The sequence below is a fragment of the Coccinella septempunctata genome, chromosome 4 (genome assembly GCF_907165205.1).
Source record: "Coccinella septempunctata chromosome 4, icCocSept1.1, whole genome shotgun sequence".
In the NCBI taxonomy this organism is placed as follows: Eukaryota; Metazoa; Arthropoda; class Insecta; order Coleoptera; family Coccinellidae; genus Coccinella; species Coccinella septempunctata.
Window position 1 is genome coordinate 6365871 of NC_058192.1, and position 20248 is coordinate 6386118.

General features: G+C 34.5%; 1 protein-coding gene across 1 annotated transcript; it reads right to left on the bottom strand.

The window, feature by feature from the left end:
• Positions 1-10779: 10779 nt before the first annotated feature.
• Positions 10780-20159, bottom strand: LOC123312481 (cuticle protein 18.6-like). The gene is made up of 4 exons (XM_044896931.1): positions 20006-20159; positions 17445-17555; positions 16444-16834; positions 10780-11183 (listed from the first exon to the last, which is right to left on the bottom strand). The coding sequence occupies exons 1-4, from the start codon at positions 20111-20113 to the stop codon at positions 11083-11085; spliced, it is 711 nt and encodes a 236-aa protein (XP_044752866.1). The 5' UTR covers positions 20114-20159; the 3' UTR covers positions 10780-11082.
• Positions 20160-20248: the final 89 nt, after the last annotated feature.

The following is a 20248-nucleotide window of genomic DNA, read 5'->3' on the forward strand; positions in this document are numbered from 1 at the left end:
GAGTTAATGTTCGTTATCTTCTTCGGCTAAAGTTTGAATACGTTACATCAGTTGTAGATTTCAAATATATTAACCCAAAGATGAAATGCATATGATGGGTTGGGAATGGGTATCTCCCGAAGGGATTAACAGATAACTACAAGAATGTTAAATTCTTCAACAAAAATCATCTTATATCAATATAAGTAAAAAGAATTACAGGAAGTTTCAGGTCAAGATGAACTTCACCTTTGAACAAATATTTCACACGAATAAACAATTAACAGGACAACTGGCGCGTATTTGTGGCTGTTCATCTTAATACATTGATATAATAATAATAATTAGGTATTGATTGGTACCTTAAGACTATTAAAATGTATAGGACAAGTCAAATAAAAAATAGAAAAATTAATTTTCAGGAACTTATTCTACGATGACATTCATCGAAAATCCTGTAGTAAACTTTTCGCATTAATTCACTCAAACATAAAATTCTCAAATGCCACCACTTTTTTGGGTCCCCCAATAGACGGAAATTCTTTGTCATCCACTTCATTCACAATCTTTCTGATTGTGGAAATATTAAGCAGAAATATAAGTCGTAGATTCAGATGAACATTATATAAATAAACATTGAATATGTTCGCTACCGTCTGACGAATTGTGGATTTTAGAATATCAGGGTATAACTATTTGAATGAGCGGACCTGAATTCTAAATAGCACTTCCTGAAACCCTGTCTCTTTTTTCAATCACTTTCGGCATTTTCGTAATAAAAACTGATATTAGTTGTGGCAACGGCGTTATGACATTAACGACATTTCATGAGTGCCAACCTTACTCCGTTCTAGTTACAAAAACTTGAGAAAATTATTTCATGGCCAACCGACTGCTAAAATAAATGTGAATGGAGTATAGAGTTTGAGTTAAATTCCTAGTCCTCGAGAGGTTTGTGTCTTGACCCACTGTTGATATCCCCACGGTTTTCTTCGAAATTTTGTTGTTAGATGCAAATTTTTAGAGACAGGGTTTACACACTTCTACCACAGACGGATTCAACTTTCAGAATACATTCACAGTCGTTCTGTTTTTTCTAGTCTTGAGTTATTTGGATCAAATATTGGGCAACAACACCTGTTTGCTCCCTTATTTAAGGAAATTTCGAGAATTCCAATTCTCCAAAGCCCCTATTTCACGCCTTGCTTATTCATTAAATTCTCCAAGTTCACGAGCAGATCGACAATTCATCATTTTGCCAGTTCTGAACTTCCTTGAAGTTAATTTTATGAAATATGGTTACATGAAAGTAGTTTCTCCATTAAGACTCAGTTGGAGGGGAATTTTTCGCTGTAGTCGATGAGATCGCTTCCTACATCTACTCGAAATGTTTCTCAGGAATAGAATGCGTTTCCCCCTAACTGGGTGTAAATCGAACATCGAATAAAATGCAGCGATTTTAATAGCAACAATTAGAGTCCCTCAGCTGACAGCTGTTATTTATCGGACACTGAATTGCAATTATTTTCGTCCCGTACATCCAGGAAATCGCCAGTCATGTTGATTTTAAAAGAGTCGTTTCGGTTTGTTGTTATGCTACTCGTCATGAATATGTTGGCTGTTGATGTCAAAAGGAAATATGATTCATTGATCCTTTATTGAGGAAATTAGTTTTATCGAGTGACATTGAAACAGGAGCAACTAGTTATAATTGGAATATTTTTTTGCATGATGTTCCATAAGTGAAATATGGATGTTGTGCTACAGTAGTACCTAGTTATAAAAAGAACAAGAGTTGAAGGAAACATTCGGAAGAGGAACAATATTTCTGTGAGGGAGAAAGCGCATGGATTTCATGTATCCATGGATCTTGATAGAAAGTAACGAGAGACAAAAATGTTATTATCTCTAGGAACAGTGTATGGGATGGGCGTTCTATAAGCTCATAAAAACTCGAGGATGTGGGTATCTCGTAGTGCCTGGTGTTATGGGAAATCTGATAAGAATTATCGATGAACAAAACTGTCAGCATGGAATACCTATCATTGAAATGCGTGTTTAAAATATTGCTTTGAATGAGAGTGTCGAGGAAGTAATTTATAATGATAATAAAATTTCATTAAGCAATTCGATGGTTTAAATGCCATTACTTTCAACGAGATCTCTGTGTACAGTGTACATTCAATCTACTTATTCATTCAGAAGCCATTTGAAAACGAGATTTTTTTCCCTTATGAGTGAATTGTGAGTTTAATTCCGGCTTGAATTTCTAGTTTTTCCAGAAAATTGTAGCACTAGATTCAGATTCGAAAATAATGTATTGTTATTTTCAACTGTAGACTAAAATTCCAAGTAGTTAAATCTTGGGTTGTGGCATTATAGGATTTGATTTTACTTCCACTTTAGCTCGGTTATTTAAATCAGAATTATCACACTGAAATATGAGAGAGAGATTCCTGAATTGATGGTTTACTGTCCCTGATTTTTATGAATTACACGTTTTTTGCTTGATTCTATTCAAAATGGATATCTGAGTATTATTGCTGAGATTAAGATGGTCCAAGTGGAACGCAGTCAGGAAACGTGACCATTTCTGAAGGTATGTACAAGGTAGGTCAACAAAAATATGATCATGAAGATGGTGCTAGAAAGATAGCAGCTACAAAAATGATGAAGGTTGAAGCCATTACATACCCTATCAATACCAAATCGTGCAAGGTATGCAGCGTCAAATTTTTATGCCATCATGTTCGCAATTGTAATTATTCATAATTATATTGATAATTTATTACAGATACGAATACCCAAATGCCATTGGCTGTGCCATGATTAATGATAGTTACGTAACGACAAAAACTGGGATAATTAGACAGCACCCACATCATATCTGGTTCAAATATCTGTGACTCCACTGGAATGAATAAATCAATTATTTGAAGTTTTGTTGCCCGAACTTTAAAAAGAACTGAAAAGTTGTGATATATGCGACACAGGTTTTCAGTGTTCCTTGACCTTTCTTGGAGTGTTTATCGCGAAATTTTCAACAGGTTATTGATATTATCTCCATAGGACCTAATTCAACTATATCAATCGTTTAAGACCAGAGATTTTTTTCGCATAGGTTGTATCGACCAAATAAAAGGAAGTTTTTTGGATTACGTTCCTTTAATTATAGACCACCAAAACCCCTAGAAAGACTTATAGGTAGCTAACCTACCTACCTAATTTACGAAGATATGCTTAATACCCTTGGTGATCAATGTCCTTCGTATAAGACCGTGAAAAATTGGACTGCAAGATTGAAAAGAGGTGAATTTTCCATTAAAGTTGATGACCGATCGGGAAGGACAGTTTCTGTGTCAGTCTCCGAAAATATCGATGCAGTTCATGACATGATTTTATCAGACCGTCGAATTGGGCTAATACGGGTATCTGAAGCACTGAATATTTCATACGACCGCGTTCATCATAGAGTTAACGTCAATTTGGACATGAGAAAAATTGCTGCAAAATGGATCCACGAATGTTTGAATGTTGACCAAAAGCGTGCAAGGGTAGAAGCATCGCGTTCAATCTGTGCTCGATTTGAAAACGATGTAGACTTCTTAAACCGAATTGTTACTATGGATGAGACTTGGGTACATTTCTACGATCCAGAAACGAAGCAACAATCGATGGAATGGCGACACTCTGGTTCTCCATGACCTAAGAAGTTTCGTGTCCAAAAATCTGCTGGAAAAGTTCTTGCCTCAGTTTTTTGGGATTATCATGTGGAAATCATGATTGATTTTTTGGATAGGGGTAAAACAATTACCGGAGATTACTATTCGACATTACTGACCACTCTACGGGATTAAATTAAAGAGAAAAGACGCGAGAGCTATCCAAAGGTGTTTTGTTTTTGCATTTTTTTCGAAAGGTCTATAGACGTTGCAGGTTCGCTGTAATAAATGTATCCAATTAAGAGGAGAATATGTTGAGTCATGAAAAATTTTGACATTGAAATTTTGTTTGGTTCTATAGTAGGCAAAGAATTTTTCAATATATCCTCGTAAATAATTAATAGTTTTACTTTATTTTTGTTGAAGCGAGACAGCACCATACGCCAGTACCTTCATTTACCTCATCTGAAAACACAATTATGCCATTCTCCTTAATTTTAATACCGCACCAGTGAAGAAACACAATTTCCTAATAGCCGCCGCATTGCCTATGAACTCTTGGCGAAATAGTTCATGTCATCTCTTCCAGCTAAAAGAAGAATCTCTGTGGCAAAACGATCAATACGAAGTCACGCTTGGCAATAACGAACTGGGTATAGGTTCGATGTATAATTGTATTATATAAATAGAAAGTGAGGATGATCTCGATACGAGTTGTTTTACCTTTAGAAGGCCTGCTTCACATGCCGAATATTGCAGTCATACATATTATTTTTCGACCGACTGCGCTCGAATGAAATCGCGAGTCTGGTCACATGCACGATTTGCAATTAAGCGAATTTTTCCGAAAGTTATTAGGGAAATGAAATTAAGTGTTCGTAAGTCAATAAATTAATCGTCAAAAAATTTCATATCCACATATGGAGTTTTCCAAGAAACAAAATAGTTCTTGTTAACCTTGATAAAAAATGATCTCTAAAAATTATTGTAATTTCTTTATTTCAGTAGAACCTACAAATCCAAGATGAAAATCAGGAAAGTATCTCGTTGTGACTAATATTGGAATCAAATTTTTTGAAGAAACTCAAAAAAACAATCTTTTAGAGCCTAAGTTTAGGATAAACTCCATTTTGTCCAATGTTTTTCCATAATTTCCTTTTAATCAGACCCAACCAAATTCTCAAACGAAAACGATTGTACTATTTACATCTATACAAAACTAGGTACAACTTTTATCCAGATGGGAAAACAAGAAGTTAACTGATTGAACGAAACTGTTTTAGCCTTCTTGTTTCTAATGAAGAATAATTATAATTTCACTACATTAACTGTATGTACTTGAAATGGCATTCTCTTTCTTTGAACGACTCAAAAAAAAACATGTAATAATATGGTATACCTACAAAATTATTTAGGTTACAGAATGGCGAATGCGACAGGTCGACAAGCTAATCTATTTTCGAATTTCTATAGTCCACGAAACTAAAAAGATATGACTTTTTACTTTTCCTTGAATGATATACCTGCAATATAAATATGAGTAATCCCAAAAACACCAGAAATCTATTAATCTATTATCCAATATAATTTTTGTAAAACGGACAAAACGGTAACGACCATATTCATGGAAATATGGTAATGCACAGAACTGAAATGCTGAAATAGTTTCGTTTCCATAAACTACTCTCCACGAGAACATTTCCATAACTCTTCACATATTGAAAATAATTGATCATTTCGACCTCAATATCTGTAATGTCGGAGATTTGCATAATTCAGATATATAAGTGCGTCTATTCCGCTTGCTATTCCGACATAAACGAGGCAATGATGCGTAAATTTCGAACTTGAAAACGATGTTGTCTGTTTGCCTGACATCTGCCAGGCTTCTGAACACGCGAGTTGAATAGATCATTTGAATTTGTTCATGTTTTATACGGTTAAGGTAGAATTTCATTTATCCGGAGGATACGCCCAGAAGAAGAGATAGATTTCAATCAAGAATTGTAGGTAGGTGCAACATTCTTTATTCCAGAGAAATAAATAAACTGGTACTACATGAATCACAAGAATACATTGTTGTACTAAATTTTAATTCACCACCACACATGTGGTTGATTGTTCGAATGCAAAACATTATAATTCTGAGTTCGCATTTGAATGATAATCGATTTCGATGATATAACTTCGGATGACCCTGACAAGCATATAGCCTACTCGGAATTCTGTTGAAATTTGGATTACGGCCACCGAAAATGTCAGTTTTAATTTCTCTTGAAAATAGCAGGAATTTCTTTCGTATTAATGATATGGAATTGAAGAGTACTGAAATAAAACTGAGATTTTTGTTTCAATAAAAGAAAGTACAATATATGTAAGTCTCAAAGACTCTGAGAACTTATTTCAAGACGATGGACTTTTTCACCAAACTACAATATAAAATATAAAGCGTCATTATTAATACGTTCTTGCCCTGTGGGTAATTCCAGCCTTGAGTAAAGACGCTTCACCAAAGCGTGACAAAGAATGATGGTACCTTTTCCTCCATAAACTGATCTCAATATTGTTATGTACATCTTAATCGAGGTTACTTGCTTAGACGAATAGGTAGGTACATTATAATTTTTTTCGTTGTGTATTTATAAACGGAACGTATTATTTTAAAAACAACTGCCTATCATTAGCCAGTTTATTGTTGGAAGAAACTCAATTATGGGTGAATACCTGAGATACGCAAGCTTGCCTACGCATACTTCTTGTGAATGTAGAAAATTATTATATAACAAGAGTAGAAATTTGTTGAATATTTTTTAGTGCATAATATATTTGAAGACTCTGAGATTTTCATTCAAATTCGTGTGGGATTGTGTAGATATTTTAGGTAATGCAAGATAGGCTAGGCTGAACAAGTTTAATTCCAATTTTGAATAGAACGGAGTATGAAAATGGAGGAAAAATTCTTTTCTTCAGATGATACTTTCAATGAAATGAGATCAGATTTAATCTGGACGAATTCAAGTAAAATTGATACCATTGATAACCTTTACCATAAAGGTATTGATATTATGATTTCAAGGATGGTCCGAAACATTGCTAGTCATTATTGATCCTGGATAGCTGCTTATGTGAACTATATGATTTCTAGATTCCTGATTCATATACAACTGTAAAAAAATATATTCGATGGAGAATACCCGTAAAGTGTTTAATTGAGCTGTGGATTACAAGATCACTTGTGCAGATTTGATAGTTTTTTACTCTCTTATGAATACATTTTCTGGAAATTAAGAATTATTCAGGACATGATGTTTTTTTCTATGTCGAAGATTATATAGAAGCAGTGGATAATCGGCGATTACATCTATTGGTCTCATATTTCGTTATCCGAACCTTCAAATTATTCAAATCATGTTCCAAAAAAAATCGGATGTATCAGTCCATCAACACGTCATAATTTCAGCGGTAATTGGGCAACGAAGCAACCGAAAGCTGTAATTAACAATTGTGGGCGTTTGATGATTTACCTGAATAATCCATAACACTACGGCCTTCACTTGTAATCGTAATGCAATAAATCCAAAAGGTGAATTATTGCAACTGTTGCTCAAATGGAACAATAGCAATAATAGAAAACAAGAAGTTGAAAAATGTGGCTTAGCTCAAAGTAGACATCGTTTATTCATGATTTTTTTATGTTGCAGAACGGCTGATAAGTTGTAAGGCGATTTAGCTGTTGCGACGTAATCGTTTGTTTAGATTGTTTCTTCAGGTAACACTTTGAATAAACGAGCGACTCGGTTACCACAATTACACGCGGTTCGTGCTAATGCGTTTGTGCAGTGCTTGCATACCAATCATCCTTCATCTTTATGTTTCAAGTAGTTCATTCCATGAAAATTCTCACTTGTTATAAACTGCACGAGTTCATCTTTCAAATATCGTTTCCTAACTACCAATCAAGAATGTATCCCCGAATATACACTGCGCAAAAAAATTAACGCACATTATGGAAATCTCAAATTTATTCTACAACTGAAGGTGTTCTCAATGATAATTATTTTTATCAGAATTATGCATGCATATATTATCCACTTTCAACGGTTTTCTTCAATACAGATGTTTTTTCCCAGCAGGAATAAAAAAAGATGATATTATCAGATTTTGAATGTATTGGCTCCATTCTAAAATCAGTTGTTCTCGATCACTTCTAGTGATCAATAGTTTTTCTTTCGTTTGATTTTCTACACCCGATCGCTATGCAACGCAAAACACGCAATTTGACCCAAGAGGAATGTGCCCAAGCGGTAGTTTTGCGAGAAGAAGGGTGGACATACACAAGAATTGCAGAAAGGTTTGGAGTTTCCCATACAAGTGTGTCCAGAATGTTGCAGCGATTCAGGGAGACAGGTATGAATGTACGAAGACCAGGACAGGGTAGACCACGGGTAACAACTGCCATTCAAGAACGTTACTTGAGAGTTTCTTCGTTGAGACAACGGTTTGCAACCGCTCGCCTCCTTCAAATTCAGCTTGAGCAAACTCATGCGCGTTTGGATTTTGCGAGAGAACATATCCATTGGGAAGAGGCCGATTGGGAAAGAGTTCTCTTCACAGATGAGTCTAGATTCTGCCTCTACCATTGTGTTGCTATCGACGTTCCCTTGTATACAGACGTCCACATGAAAGATATGCTCAGTGCAATTTCCTGAATACTACTGGTTTCGGGGGAGGATCGATTATGGTATGGGGTGGAATATCTTTGACTGCTCGCACAGACCTAGTGGTCGTTGATAATGGAGCTATGAATGCTGATAAGTATATAAGGAGCATTCTTGAAGAGCATGTAGTGCCATTTGCCCCATACATTGGTGAAAATTTCATTTTTATGGACGATAATACCAGACCTCATCGTGCGCGCATCGTTCAGGAGTACCTGAAGTCTCTCGAATGGAATGGCCAGCAAGAAGTCCAGATCTCAATCCGATTGAGCAGGTTTGGGACAACCTTAGGAATACAACTCGGAGAAATCTGGGAAGAATTAGATCAGAAAATTTTAAGATCACTTATTTTGAGTATGAACCGTCCTTGCCGAGCTGTAATTAACGCAAGGGGTGGAAATACCAAGTATTAAATCACTTATCTGCATTTCAGTATTTTGAAAATTGTTCATTTCTCTTCTTTCACATAAAATTCGGTGAAATCCTGAATTTTTCCTCCATTTAATGTGTCTTGTTTCGTTCAAAACCTTCGCGAGAGAACATAAAGAATATGTTATAAAGTCAATGTAGAGTTAACTTTCATTAAAATTGAGATTTTTTTGCGTATTGTATTACAAATTCCAAATTATTGCCTGAAGAAAAATGTGGGTTGTATTATATCACAAGGAAGGTTTCGAGGAGGCGTTGAATTTTAATATTTTCCTGATCTTCATTATCATAACAAACTTATTTCTATCATCAATGGTTTCGAAAAATCTATACAAGATTTTGGCCCCGGGTACCTGAATAACACTCCTTATATTATTATCTGGAGTGGAGTAACTTTCAGTTGCATAATGCGCCATCTTGCAAGCGTCAATTGCCGTTTTCCTTGTAGTCATAATTAAACTGTCAACCGACAAAAATCATACTTATACATTGTGCATTGGCGCTTACCTTAAATACGCCTTCATAAATCCCTGAAGTGAAACGAAGAAAAATGGCGATAAAAGCTTGGAAGATAACAGACTATCGAATTCCCAATCCTGTCCAATCTTTCTTATTCGGCATTTTCCTCGGTGAACAGTGATCGATTTCATAATGAACTATCCGGGTGTGGTGAAACCAAAGATTTCTTTTTATATGTGAACAATTCCTGAATATATGTCATGAGAGTAGAGTCGTCGCATTCATCAAATAGGATGTCGAGTTGGATAACAGAATAAACAGTTGAATTAATAGTACTTCTTCAATCAGCGAACGCTTGCGATATTTGATAGGGGGGATTTATTACTCTTTAAAATCCCGACTAAAGGTTATGATATATAGTTACACATAATGAAGGTTTCCTTAGACTATTCTCCAATTGCAAAATTATCTGTGCTAAATGAGGTTCAATTGGCGTAAAAGTTTCGTCAATACACCACTTCTTGACCAATTCCCATAAAAATCAATTATGTCAATTGGAAAGAAGTACATGAATCTTGAATTGAGGTACTCAAAAGAATGAAAGAAGATTGGTAAACCTCAAACATATATTTTTGCTAAATAATTTTCGGTATTCTAGATTTATCTGACACATGGAAATGAAGATTGCTTGATTCTGGCATCTATCTAGAAGGTTGTAGTAGCACGCAAAGGCCTAATATGATTTTTTTTTGAAGGGAATGAACAGAATGGATTATATCATAATCTTATTGTGATCGACAGGAATAATATCAATATAATATAAAACTCAAACTCTTGGCAGTACAATATACAGTAAATCTATAAAAACATAACCAAGATGCTCGCAAAGTAAATTAATATTTTCACCTGATTCTCAAGCTCAGAGCTTAGTAAATACAAAAAAGAAGTATTGAGTCCTAAACTATACAGACTTAATTTATAAATATGTATACTTCTAAAAGAGAGAAGGGAATTTTATATAAATTGTTAACTGGCCATATTTTTTATTCGATAACTATGATTAATAATTTGAACTTATAGAGGAAATGATCACTATTAGAAGTTTTTAATCATCAGATTATTATGCTCACAAGTGTGATTCTATGGTTCAAACTGGAAAAAAAGTGTCAATATACATTATTGAAATGTAATAAGTTTTATTGAATTATAAATACAATTCTGATTATTCTCGAAAAAATGTAGAAAATAGAATATCTACGTAGGTACACGAGAAGGATGCATTCTCTGCTTTTTTATATTCATACTTTTTCAATTTGGAAGATGTTTCTCCGGTTTTATTGAATGATATTGTTTATTGTTGATGGAAAAATATATGGAGCTACAAAATATAGAAAATTATTAAATTGATTATAATATTCACAAAAAAATATATACTTCATGTTAATCTTTATTTATTTCCGCTCGAAAATACCTCCAACTCAGGAATTTGTATATAGAAAAGAACTGAATAATTTGATTGAGAAGCAGAATAACTATAAAAAACATTCAAGGTATTCGGGAAATGCGGTTGAAAGTTTTTAAGGAGAAACATTGAACTTTAAAACGGGACTATAATATTTTCAACTGTTGATTCCTCGATCTACATATTCAACATTGGTTTTATTACGCTTCAATATCAAAATCTGCTCAAAAGGTTGAAAAAGAATCTCAGGTACGTCTTACCAGTATAATAACGATTTTTTAACATTTTTCTTAACTGTACAGAACATATAAAAATATTTTTGGTCTCAATTTAAAGAAATCTAAGCAATACATTTTTCAGTTTCGTGAAATTCTCAATAGTGTGCTTGATTGTGATTGTCGTAGTAAGATTCCAAGTCATACTGAGGATAGGCGTAGGCTGCATCTTGGTAGTCCTGGTAGTACTGATCATGTCCTGCAAAAAAGCAGATGATAATTAACAAAAAACGAATAATAAAGCTTTTAAATGGAAATTAGCTCTGTGAAACTTTCGAGACTATAATTCATGACCTATCTACTAGTAAAAAAATCCTTCATATTTCTTCTGAATTTAAATTTGTATCATCACCACTGTCAATGTTGGTATGAAAAAATTACAAAGCATTTCTCACGCAGTGATCATATCCGTAAACTCAACCGCACTTATCTTTTCCTATCTCCTGAAAGTTGCGAGATAAACGAATAATTCAATCCCAGCCTTGATATTTCGATTAAGGATCTTCTCGCAAAAATCTGACATTTCATTTCTTTCGTTTGTTACCGGATTCTAAGCTAGGATTTTCCTACGAAATCCTGTAATGTGTACGATATTAATAATTATGCCCAACAGGATAATTCCTTTCATATTAATACCTCGGTTTTAACGTTATTTATTTCCTATTCACACCTGTATATACGTCCGTACAGGTTGCCATAAATGGATATTGAATTAAATCGTTCTGCCATCATTTGACGATGAACGGTAGGTATAGTACGGGAGTACCGGCTGGATATTGTGCAAGGGAACTATGAATAGCTTAAGTATATACGTTGTAATTGTTCAGACCAATTCATATATTCGAGACGATAGTTTTATGGAACTAGACTGCGGATAAATTCTGGATTAGGCACTAAACCATGAAATTATTCTAAATGGACGATGTTGCAAAAGTTTCAGAACAGAATGTTATGAAGTTATTACAACCGTATAATCAGGTAAAATCAGGCTTAATATACAGATTATGGTTGGTTGCGCAAAATTATTTCGCGGATAGATGTTATCACATAAAACGCAGTCCATAATTCAGACAGACTGGGGAAGTCTTCCGAATTTTTCCAGTAATTTTTTTGAAGAGCTTTAATGAACCACACAAACCTTAAACCATAGGTGTGATTCCGGTATAATTAGTGCTTTTATGAATCTCACTTTGAAACGAAAAAGGGATAATAACTATCACAAAATTTTCACAGTTCAAACTTTCAAATAGTCCCAATAAAATTGATTAGAATTTCATTCATCTGCCACTATCTTTTTCTGAAAACTATAAAAATCGATCTACTTCTGAATTCGCATCATTGAACGAAATAAATATAAAGTAAAGGAAATAAGATGAAGGGAAAACCTAACGCTAAAAAATGTATCTCACTCTGTAAGAAAACTGAACCAGCATCATTTGGCGGAATGCCAAATTATAGATCTATAGATTTCAAAATGAGAAGTTCTAACTGCAGATATTGCAGATGATAGCGATAGATTATTATTATAGTCGTCCTGGTCATTGAGAAAAGAAAAATCGCGGTTCTTGGACCAATCTATTCTGAAACTTTACTTATTATGAAACTAGTCCATGAGATACTCCTTTTTCAAAAATGCATCTTTCTCCAAAATGAGTGGGTATCTATCTCAAAGTATGAATTATCGAATTGAATTATTATTCTATGCAATACTAGCTTTATAGAAGATTGATGGGCTGGTCAATTATTGTTTCATTCAATTTATTCCTCCCATTTCTCAATTATTCTGCATTGACCACTCCAGGCGTTTTATTCTTCGTTTTTCAATCTCTACTAATAATATAAAGCGGATATTCACTGGGTAATACTTTCTGATACGTTTCCGCAGGTACCTACTTCAAGTCGTCGGAAATATCAAATGACGAATTCTTTTCGATTGTTTCACATCAGATCAAGGAAATGAATCTATTTTAAAAAGGACCAATGTTCATTGTTCATCGGATCCACATTCATTGAAATGTTCAGCTGTTCACATCATGAGAAGGAAAAACGTCTTCAGTTCGGTATATTTCTGTGATGAGGAGGAAGATTTTGCTAAGGAAAAATTAGAACGTCTGATTTGAATCGTTCTCTTGACTTTTCAAGCCGAAACCGGAGTATTTCAAGGTTCGAACATGTGACATTTAGATTAAGAACAAATAGCTCTTCAGTGTAGAAATTTCGATACAGATCTAATTTTGATACAAACATCTAAAGATCAAGGACACTTTTCTCATGTCGTTTATGTGTTGATCAGATCGTTGTGAAGACATAAAAAACTGGTTATTATTTATAGAGATATTAGCTAGGAAATAAACAAATGACAGGGATATTCTGAAAAATGATTGATTTACTCTCATCACATGCTCGTATAATCGGGATGGTCGAGTGTTTCCTGCTTCCCTTGAGTTTTGATCTACATATTATTGTAAACATGTAATATGTCCATTGTGACTTCATGAAAATACAGAAGTTCCATGCACTTTATCTATTCTCTTTACAGACACTTCGTTCCTTCAAGTTTAATTGTTTATTAACCTGTCATGGCCAGGGCAGAACTACAAACATTATCTTTTCTGGAAGGTTTTCCCCATCAGAATATGTTTTAGGTACAAACTCCCACTTCCAAATGGTGAGCCCATAGGAAAACCTTCACAATTTCTCATTTCTCCCAGATTTACACAATAGTAGATTCTCTCTATTCCTCTGAAAATTTCTAACATAGACTTTCTAGGCAAATTATGAAATGGAGCAAGCTTATTTTTGCTATAGCCAATTGAACCGAAGTTTTCTGAAATTAATACCTTTTACGATTACTTACATAAGTTGTAAGAGATTATAATTCATATCCAAGTTTGCCTCTTGTAATCGTATTTTTTCGCCAATCGACATCGATCTGAATTTAACGATTGCTTCCAATATTTGCCTTCCGTATTAGCATGGTGGTTACGAAAGGTACTTTCTTCACTGAACAAATGCAACTATGTTGTCTCAGCAATGGATAATTCATGCGTGACTTGTTTCATTAATGAATATAGGAGGAATCGAAGACGCCTGTGGCTCCAGCGATTACAAGGTGGTCCAGGGGCATGTATGAGATCCTGCATGCGAATTGTTCGTTGGTATTTACCGTTTTTTTGCTCTTTAAGTACATCTTATTTACCGAGGTGAAATTTTGTCATTCAATTGAATGGACACCATCTCGCTACCTTGTGATCAAGTCGTATATGTACCATCCATTTATAAACAACATCAGATGACATAGGAATTTTCAAATGAATTCCAAATTTAAGGTTTTTTGTACATTATTATTGTTACAAAAAGACTTTACCTAGTCGGAGATAATGTTTGTCCTGAATGCAGTGAGAACCGTGGAAAATTTAAAAGATTAACGACGCCTTGAAGAAATAAAGCTGCCAGCAGAACCGTCCTAGGGTATAGGTCGCCCGCGTCAGCTAAAGATTTTGCCTCCCCTATGCCTACACATAGCCACAGAAAAGTAAAAAACTGCATAGTGATTTATTTCCCAAAATACTGATCCTAGAAAAAATCTAATTGCATATTCCTGATCTACGACCTCGAATTAGTCAGTAAAAAGACCCGGGTCGATATAGCTGAATGAATAAATTTTTGTTTGCACTTAAGTGGTGGAGCGCGGGTACACACAAGTAGCTATATCCGAAAATTTTTATTTTCGAACTATATCGATCAGGGTCATTCTTATGACTGATTCGAGGTCGTAGATAACGAATATGCAATAATATTTCTCCTAGGATCAGTATTTTCGGAAATAAATCACTTTCAGTGAAAAATTTACGTAAAATTGGTCAAATTTGAGGAGCTGTCACAGCCATAAAAGAGGCACTGGACTTATGCTGATTTCTTCGGTGATAAATTGATCCTCTGAGAATGAAATAATCTTACTTTAATTCACCTACCGCGAACAGTTTATATTTTATGATTTTTTCTGCGAAGGTCCAAAATTCCGCATTTTCCATCGACCATAACTTGAAAACAAATCCTTTCAGCTAACTCCTGTTTTCATATTCGTGATCTACGCCCTCGATTTAGTAAATAATCCAATTATGGTGGAAATCGGGAAGATCAAAATTTTTTCAAATTTTCCATACATATGCATGGAAAAATTGCGATTTTTTTGAAAAAAATTTTTGGTCTCCGATCGAAACCAAATTTATACTGTCGACTAATCCGAGGGCGTAGATAACGAATATGCAAACGGATATTTTTTTAAAAATTTATTTTTCAAGTTATGGTCGATGAAAAATTGGAAAATTTTGAGCTTCGCGGAAAAAATCATAAAATCTGAAATTTTCGCGGTAGATGATTAAAAATTAGAATTTTCTATTAGCAAAGTATCCGTCTGGCACCAAAAGAATCAGCGTATGTCTAATTCTCTTTTTCTGGCTGCTACAGCTCTTCAAAGTTGACCAATTTTTTCGAAACTTTCCACTAAAAGTAATTTATTTCCTAAAATACTGATCCTACAAAAAATCTAATTGCATATTCGTAATCTACGATCTCGAATTAGTCAATGAAATGACCCGGGTCGATATATTTTGTACTATTTAACAAAACGCTACTTTTCATCTCTATCTTTCAACATGACAAAATAGACATTATTCTTTCGCAAAGTTTGTTCGGTCATAAAATAAGCGTTAATTACCCTGAAGGGACTAATTATTTATCAATTGCTTCAGAGAAGGAATGTTTCGAAACTAAATGCTGACCCGTAAAATTTATTTCGAAATATTCGGTAATTTTCATCGAGTGAATTTTATAGGGAACGAAATTTTCGAAGAATGTGAGCATTCACGAGCAAAATATTTCTCATCTCTTTCATTAGCTTCATTCTCTATCTCAGTAGCGGAAAATAACTGATTAATTACTTTACGGCGAATATCATGCATGTTCTAGAATCTTTTCAATGGATTTCAACATCCTGATGAGAGTCCTTGTACTATGCTGATTCCTGTAACCCTATTCAGAAGTTGTTAGATATTGTTATAGGACTTGATTAATACGACAAAGGATTTGCTCTAGTTTTTTTGTGAGACTATCGAAATCTTTAGAAACTTTTTCGGTGTGGTAATACCTTGATGTCACTTGAAAATTCCAAAAATTGTTCACTGAAAGTTTAAGAGCAGATTCGATTATTTTACAAATGATAAAAACAACAACTCTGCCGATCATCAAACCTCCCAAAAGTTTGCCTTCTTCCTAAGACTATATGTTTCTCATGTTGCTTCACTATATGGCAACCTAAACCACCAGAAAAAAAATTTCAGAAACAAAAAACGGACCGGTCAGAAACTATTCGACACATAAGACGCTTCTTACGTGAAAATTTCAAACCTTCTCGGTTCACTCGAAGAATCCTTCATAATATACAGAACTACACTTACCAATGTCATTCGAGTAGACAACTTTTCCTACTGGGTGCCCAACTATCGCGCTCTGGTAAGAAGGTACCGCATGACTATATGGTACCACAGGTACCGATTTGACTATAGGTACCACAGGTTTGGCTACAGGTACCAACTTTCTTACAACTGCTGGTACTACTTCAACATGATGCTTCGTGGGTATGTGGATGGATGGCGCTGATTTTGATACCACAGCGTTGAAACCGTTCACTGGATCAGCCGTGTAGTCAACTACTCTTACGCTACCATCGGGTTCTACCAGGGAATATTGACCTTTGACAACATCTCCAACTCTACTCTCCTGCTGACTCTTGTGGTCGCCAGTATGCGGATCTGAGACGCCGTACTTGAAGGAATATTTCGGGGGTGACTGTCGAAAACAGAAGGGTGAGTTATTTTTGGAAGTCATTAAAAAAACGTTAAACATCTTCAATTGTTACTTCGCCTTTGTGTTCATGGATAGGATTGAAATGGGCTGATAGAATTGTTCATCGTTTTTCCTATATGACTTGAGGATGAAGCACCATAATGCATTAAAATATTGAGGATGCCTAGACAGGTTATTAGCTTGTGCTTCTTTGATTCTCCGGATTCACTGAGGGTAGTTTCAAAGTTTCAATATTTTTTCAAGATAAGACATGTTGGTACTCTTGATATAGCGACCAAAAATTGGCGGTTAAATTTTCCATAAATAATTAACGTTTGAAGATACATCTCCTCGTCTTTCTGAAGTATAGCATCATCAAGTTAAACCAAAATTGTTGATCAATACTTCTGAATAGTGCTAGGGGTGTTAGGATACTAAGAAATATGTAGTAACTTTTCCTATGAAAGAGGAACATAATGAAATGACTCCCAGATTGTGTGGATCTAATTACCACAATATAAAAAGCTTTTCATCGTATTGTGAGATGATCTTCAAAAAGAATATCTCAGTGGAAAAAATTTTTTCGTTGTTGAGGTTTTAAATATTTTCTTACGTAATAGTCCACTGTATGTTTTGGTGCATAACTAATAGCGTGACCAGGTTGCTCCACCAGAACTCCTCCTAACGTCGCAGAAACGAAGAAGGAAATTACAACAATGGCTCTCTGTAACACAAAACAATATTATGAATTTTAACATAACATAATTTGTCTCGAAGGTTAACGCAATGTCATAATGAAGTGAAATAATTTTTAATTGCTGAGAATACACGAATTCCATCATACGACCCGAAAATTGCAAAATCCTTCATTACCATACTTCCTTCGTGGGAACAATGGCGCTATTATCCTATTATTAGTTTTCCGTTTTTCTTATGTGGAATGAATAACTTGTGGAAAGAGAATGAAAATCGAGACTCATTTCTAATCTCTATACAGAGGAAATTTTTTTCATGGTTGAGAATTGTTCTCAAAAGCACGTAATTTAATGATGTTATGGGAAGATTGAAGAACTAAAGAAATGATTTCATTAAAACGTTTTATAGTTGTGTAAGTAGAGCTAGTAATTATGTATGAATTTTATTTTGATGACGGCTGGGCTATTAAAAAAAATTAGCACTAGAAATTAACCATCACCTCAGTTATTATCTATTGTTTCTGTTCATCTCAGGAATCATCATCACTTCCTTCAGGCTGCTGATATCAATTCAAGAGATATCGTAATTCTCCCTTTAATAACTAGTTTCACTATTTCAATTTACTAATCGGGACAATCATAACTTCTCGATATTTAGAAATCACCCATTGAAAAATTGGGTCCTGAAATACATAGGTTCAATAGAAACCAATTTAACTTCAGTGTTTCTTATAAAAGTTTCTACAGATTTGAATGAAGAGGAATGTTATTAATTGATTGACATCCTTCTTTGTTTCAAACACCGGTAGTCCACGCTCAAATATTGATATATGTTGACGACGAATATTTCACTCGCTACTTGCTACTTAGGAAATCTCATCAAGAATACCTCTCGCTATCCATCTGTCGTTTTTGATTTTTATAAACGAATTTCTTAATTAAAATAAGTGTGGTACCTCTGCTGTGTGGAAGGCTATTATTTTTTCACGTGAAATTACCACACGTGTTAAGTTTTTCATCGTAAAGCTACATTCACAATCAATTCTCGGGCCGAAGTGCACTTCGGCACGGAAGCTTAGCAGATGGCGTTCTCCGTTACCATTCACAATGAAATTCAAGACCAAATTTCTTGCAAGTCGCAAACTATCACTTCGGCAAGGAATTTCGTGCCGGCTATAGATGATGATGATGCTTATGTTTTGATCAGTTACATTTTTGATTCATTTGAGTATATGGTTCCAAGATTATTGCGAATGGTAAATTTCGTGCCGAAGTGCACTTCGACCCGCGAATTGATTGTGAATGCAGCTTTAGAATGGAGGAATTCAAAATAAATTACGGTACTACTTCATTGAATAGCACTCCACAGTTAGCCCATTTATTCATGTTCTTCTTGTTTCAATAGTCGAAAGTGATCACAAGCTCTGACAGACAAAAAACCAGTGAAGAAGGAATTGACAGGCTTTCGATAACGAATCCATGCTGGAAGTACCAGGTATTATTTTGGCAACACAAATTTCGATATTTAAAACTCCTGCCTCAACATTTCCGTATTTTTTTATATGATTGATGAGCCAAGAGTTGGAAGGATAGTTGGTACTGGTACTTGATTCCTTCGGCAAATTACTGGATATAAAAGGAAAAATAAACGTAGGTAGAATCGAGTATTTTAAGGCTGCTGTTGTTATATTAACATTTACATCCTATGGAAAGAATTATTTGTTGACTTCTTATGTGGAGCGTGTTGTGCAGCAATTTTGAAGTTTGATTGATATAAAGAGAAAAACATAACACCTAGAAAATATTTCTTTTATAAACTCCTGATATCAAAATGTGTCTGATAAGTATATCATCTGTATGAATTTGCGTGATGAAGCTTTTCTAAAAGTATTTCAGCTGTCAATAGACAAAATAGTGATATCGAAATAATACTTTCAAGTCATGACTCCCCAATAAAGTACGAGTTATAATCAAGAATAACACTATAGTTACCTCCTTGAGAAAATTTGAGAAATATTTAGTAAATTTTTGAGATGACCCATCTGAATTTTAGGAATTCGAATCAAATATCTTTTGGAACATGAATATTTAACTATCTGCCTAGATTTGAGGATGATACTACGAATTTTATGGGAGGACGCCAAAATGACTAGCATGTATGTATCTAGAATTAAAGAAATCTGAAAAAACTAAGAAATTCTCAGTATATATCACCATTTGAGAAAGTAGGCCTTATGAGAATTTTTGAATGACTTTCTTTACCCAACTTTTAGTCGGGCACATCTCTAAACTAGAAATATCTTTCTGAATTTTGGTAATTATGAGAAGGAATTGATGTAACTTTCCTTCCTTTTTCCGTAGGAAAATATTCTGAAATCTTGTTAAATAGGCGGTCAGAAATTGTTTTGCTAGGGCTGGAAAAATAGAAAAAACTTTTTATGTTAGCTTTAGGGCGAAATACAAATGAAGATATTTTTACCTTGAAAAAATACATATCAGCACACTTATTGCGGTAACATGAAAAAAATCTGAACACACTGACATTACCCGACTTTCCTAGAACTCTTTTATAAGCTCCTCCCGACATGGAGTACTCACTGTAAGACTACGCCCCTCCAAACGAAGAATTTAGCAACCCGTGTCAAACAAGGTCGCACCACTTTTCGGTGAAACAATTCGGTTCCTAAACAGAACAATCAAACGCACAGAGGGACAATCCATC

Excerpts from the sequence above, each read along its gene's own strand:
- LOC123312481 (XM_044896931.1), bottom strand. The coding sequence starts at position 20,113 with ATGTCGGGAGGAGCTTATAAAAGAGTTCTAGGAAAGTCGGGTAATGTC. Across the intron at positions 17,556-20,005 it reads CTGATATGTATTTTTTCAAG|AGAGCCATTGTTGTAATTTC; the intron begins GTAAAAATATCT and ends TTTGTGTTACAG. Across the intron at positions 16,835-17,444 it reads AACATACAGTGGACTATTAC|TCACCCCCGAAATATTCCTT; the intron begins GTAAGAAAATAT and ends TGTTTTCGACAG.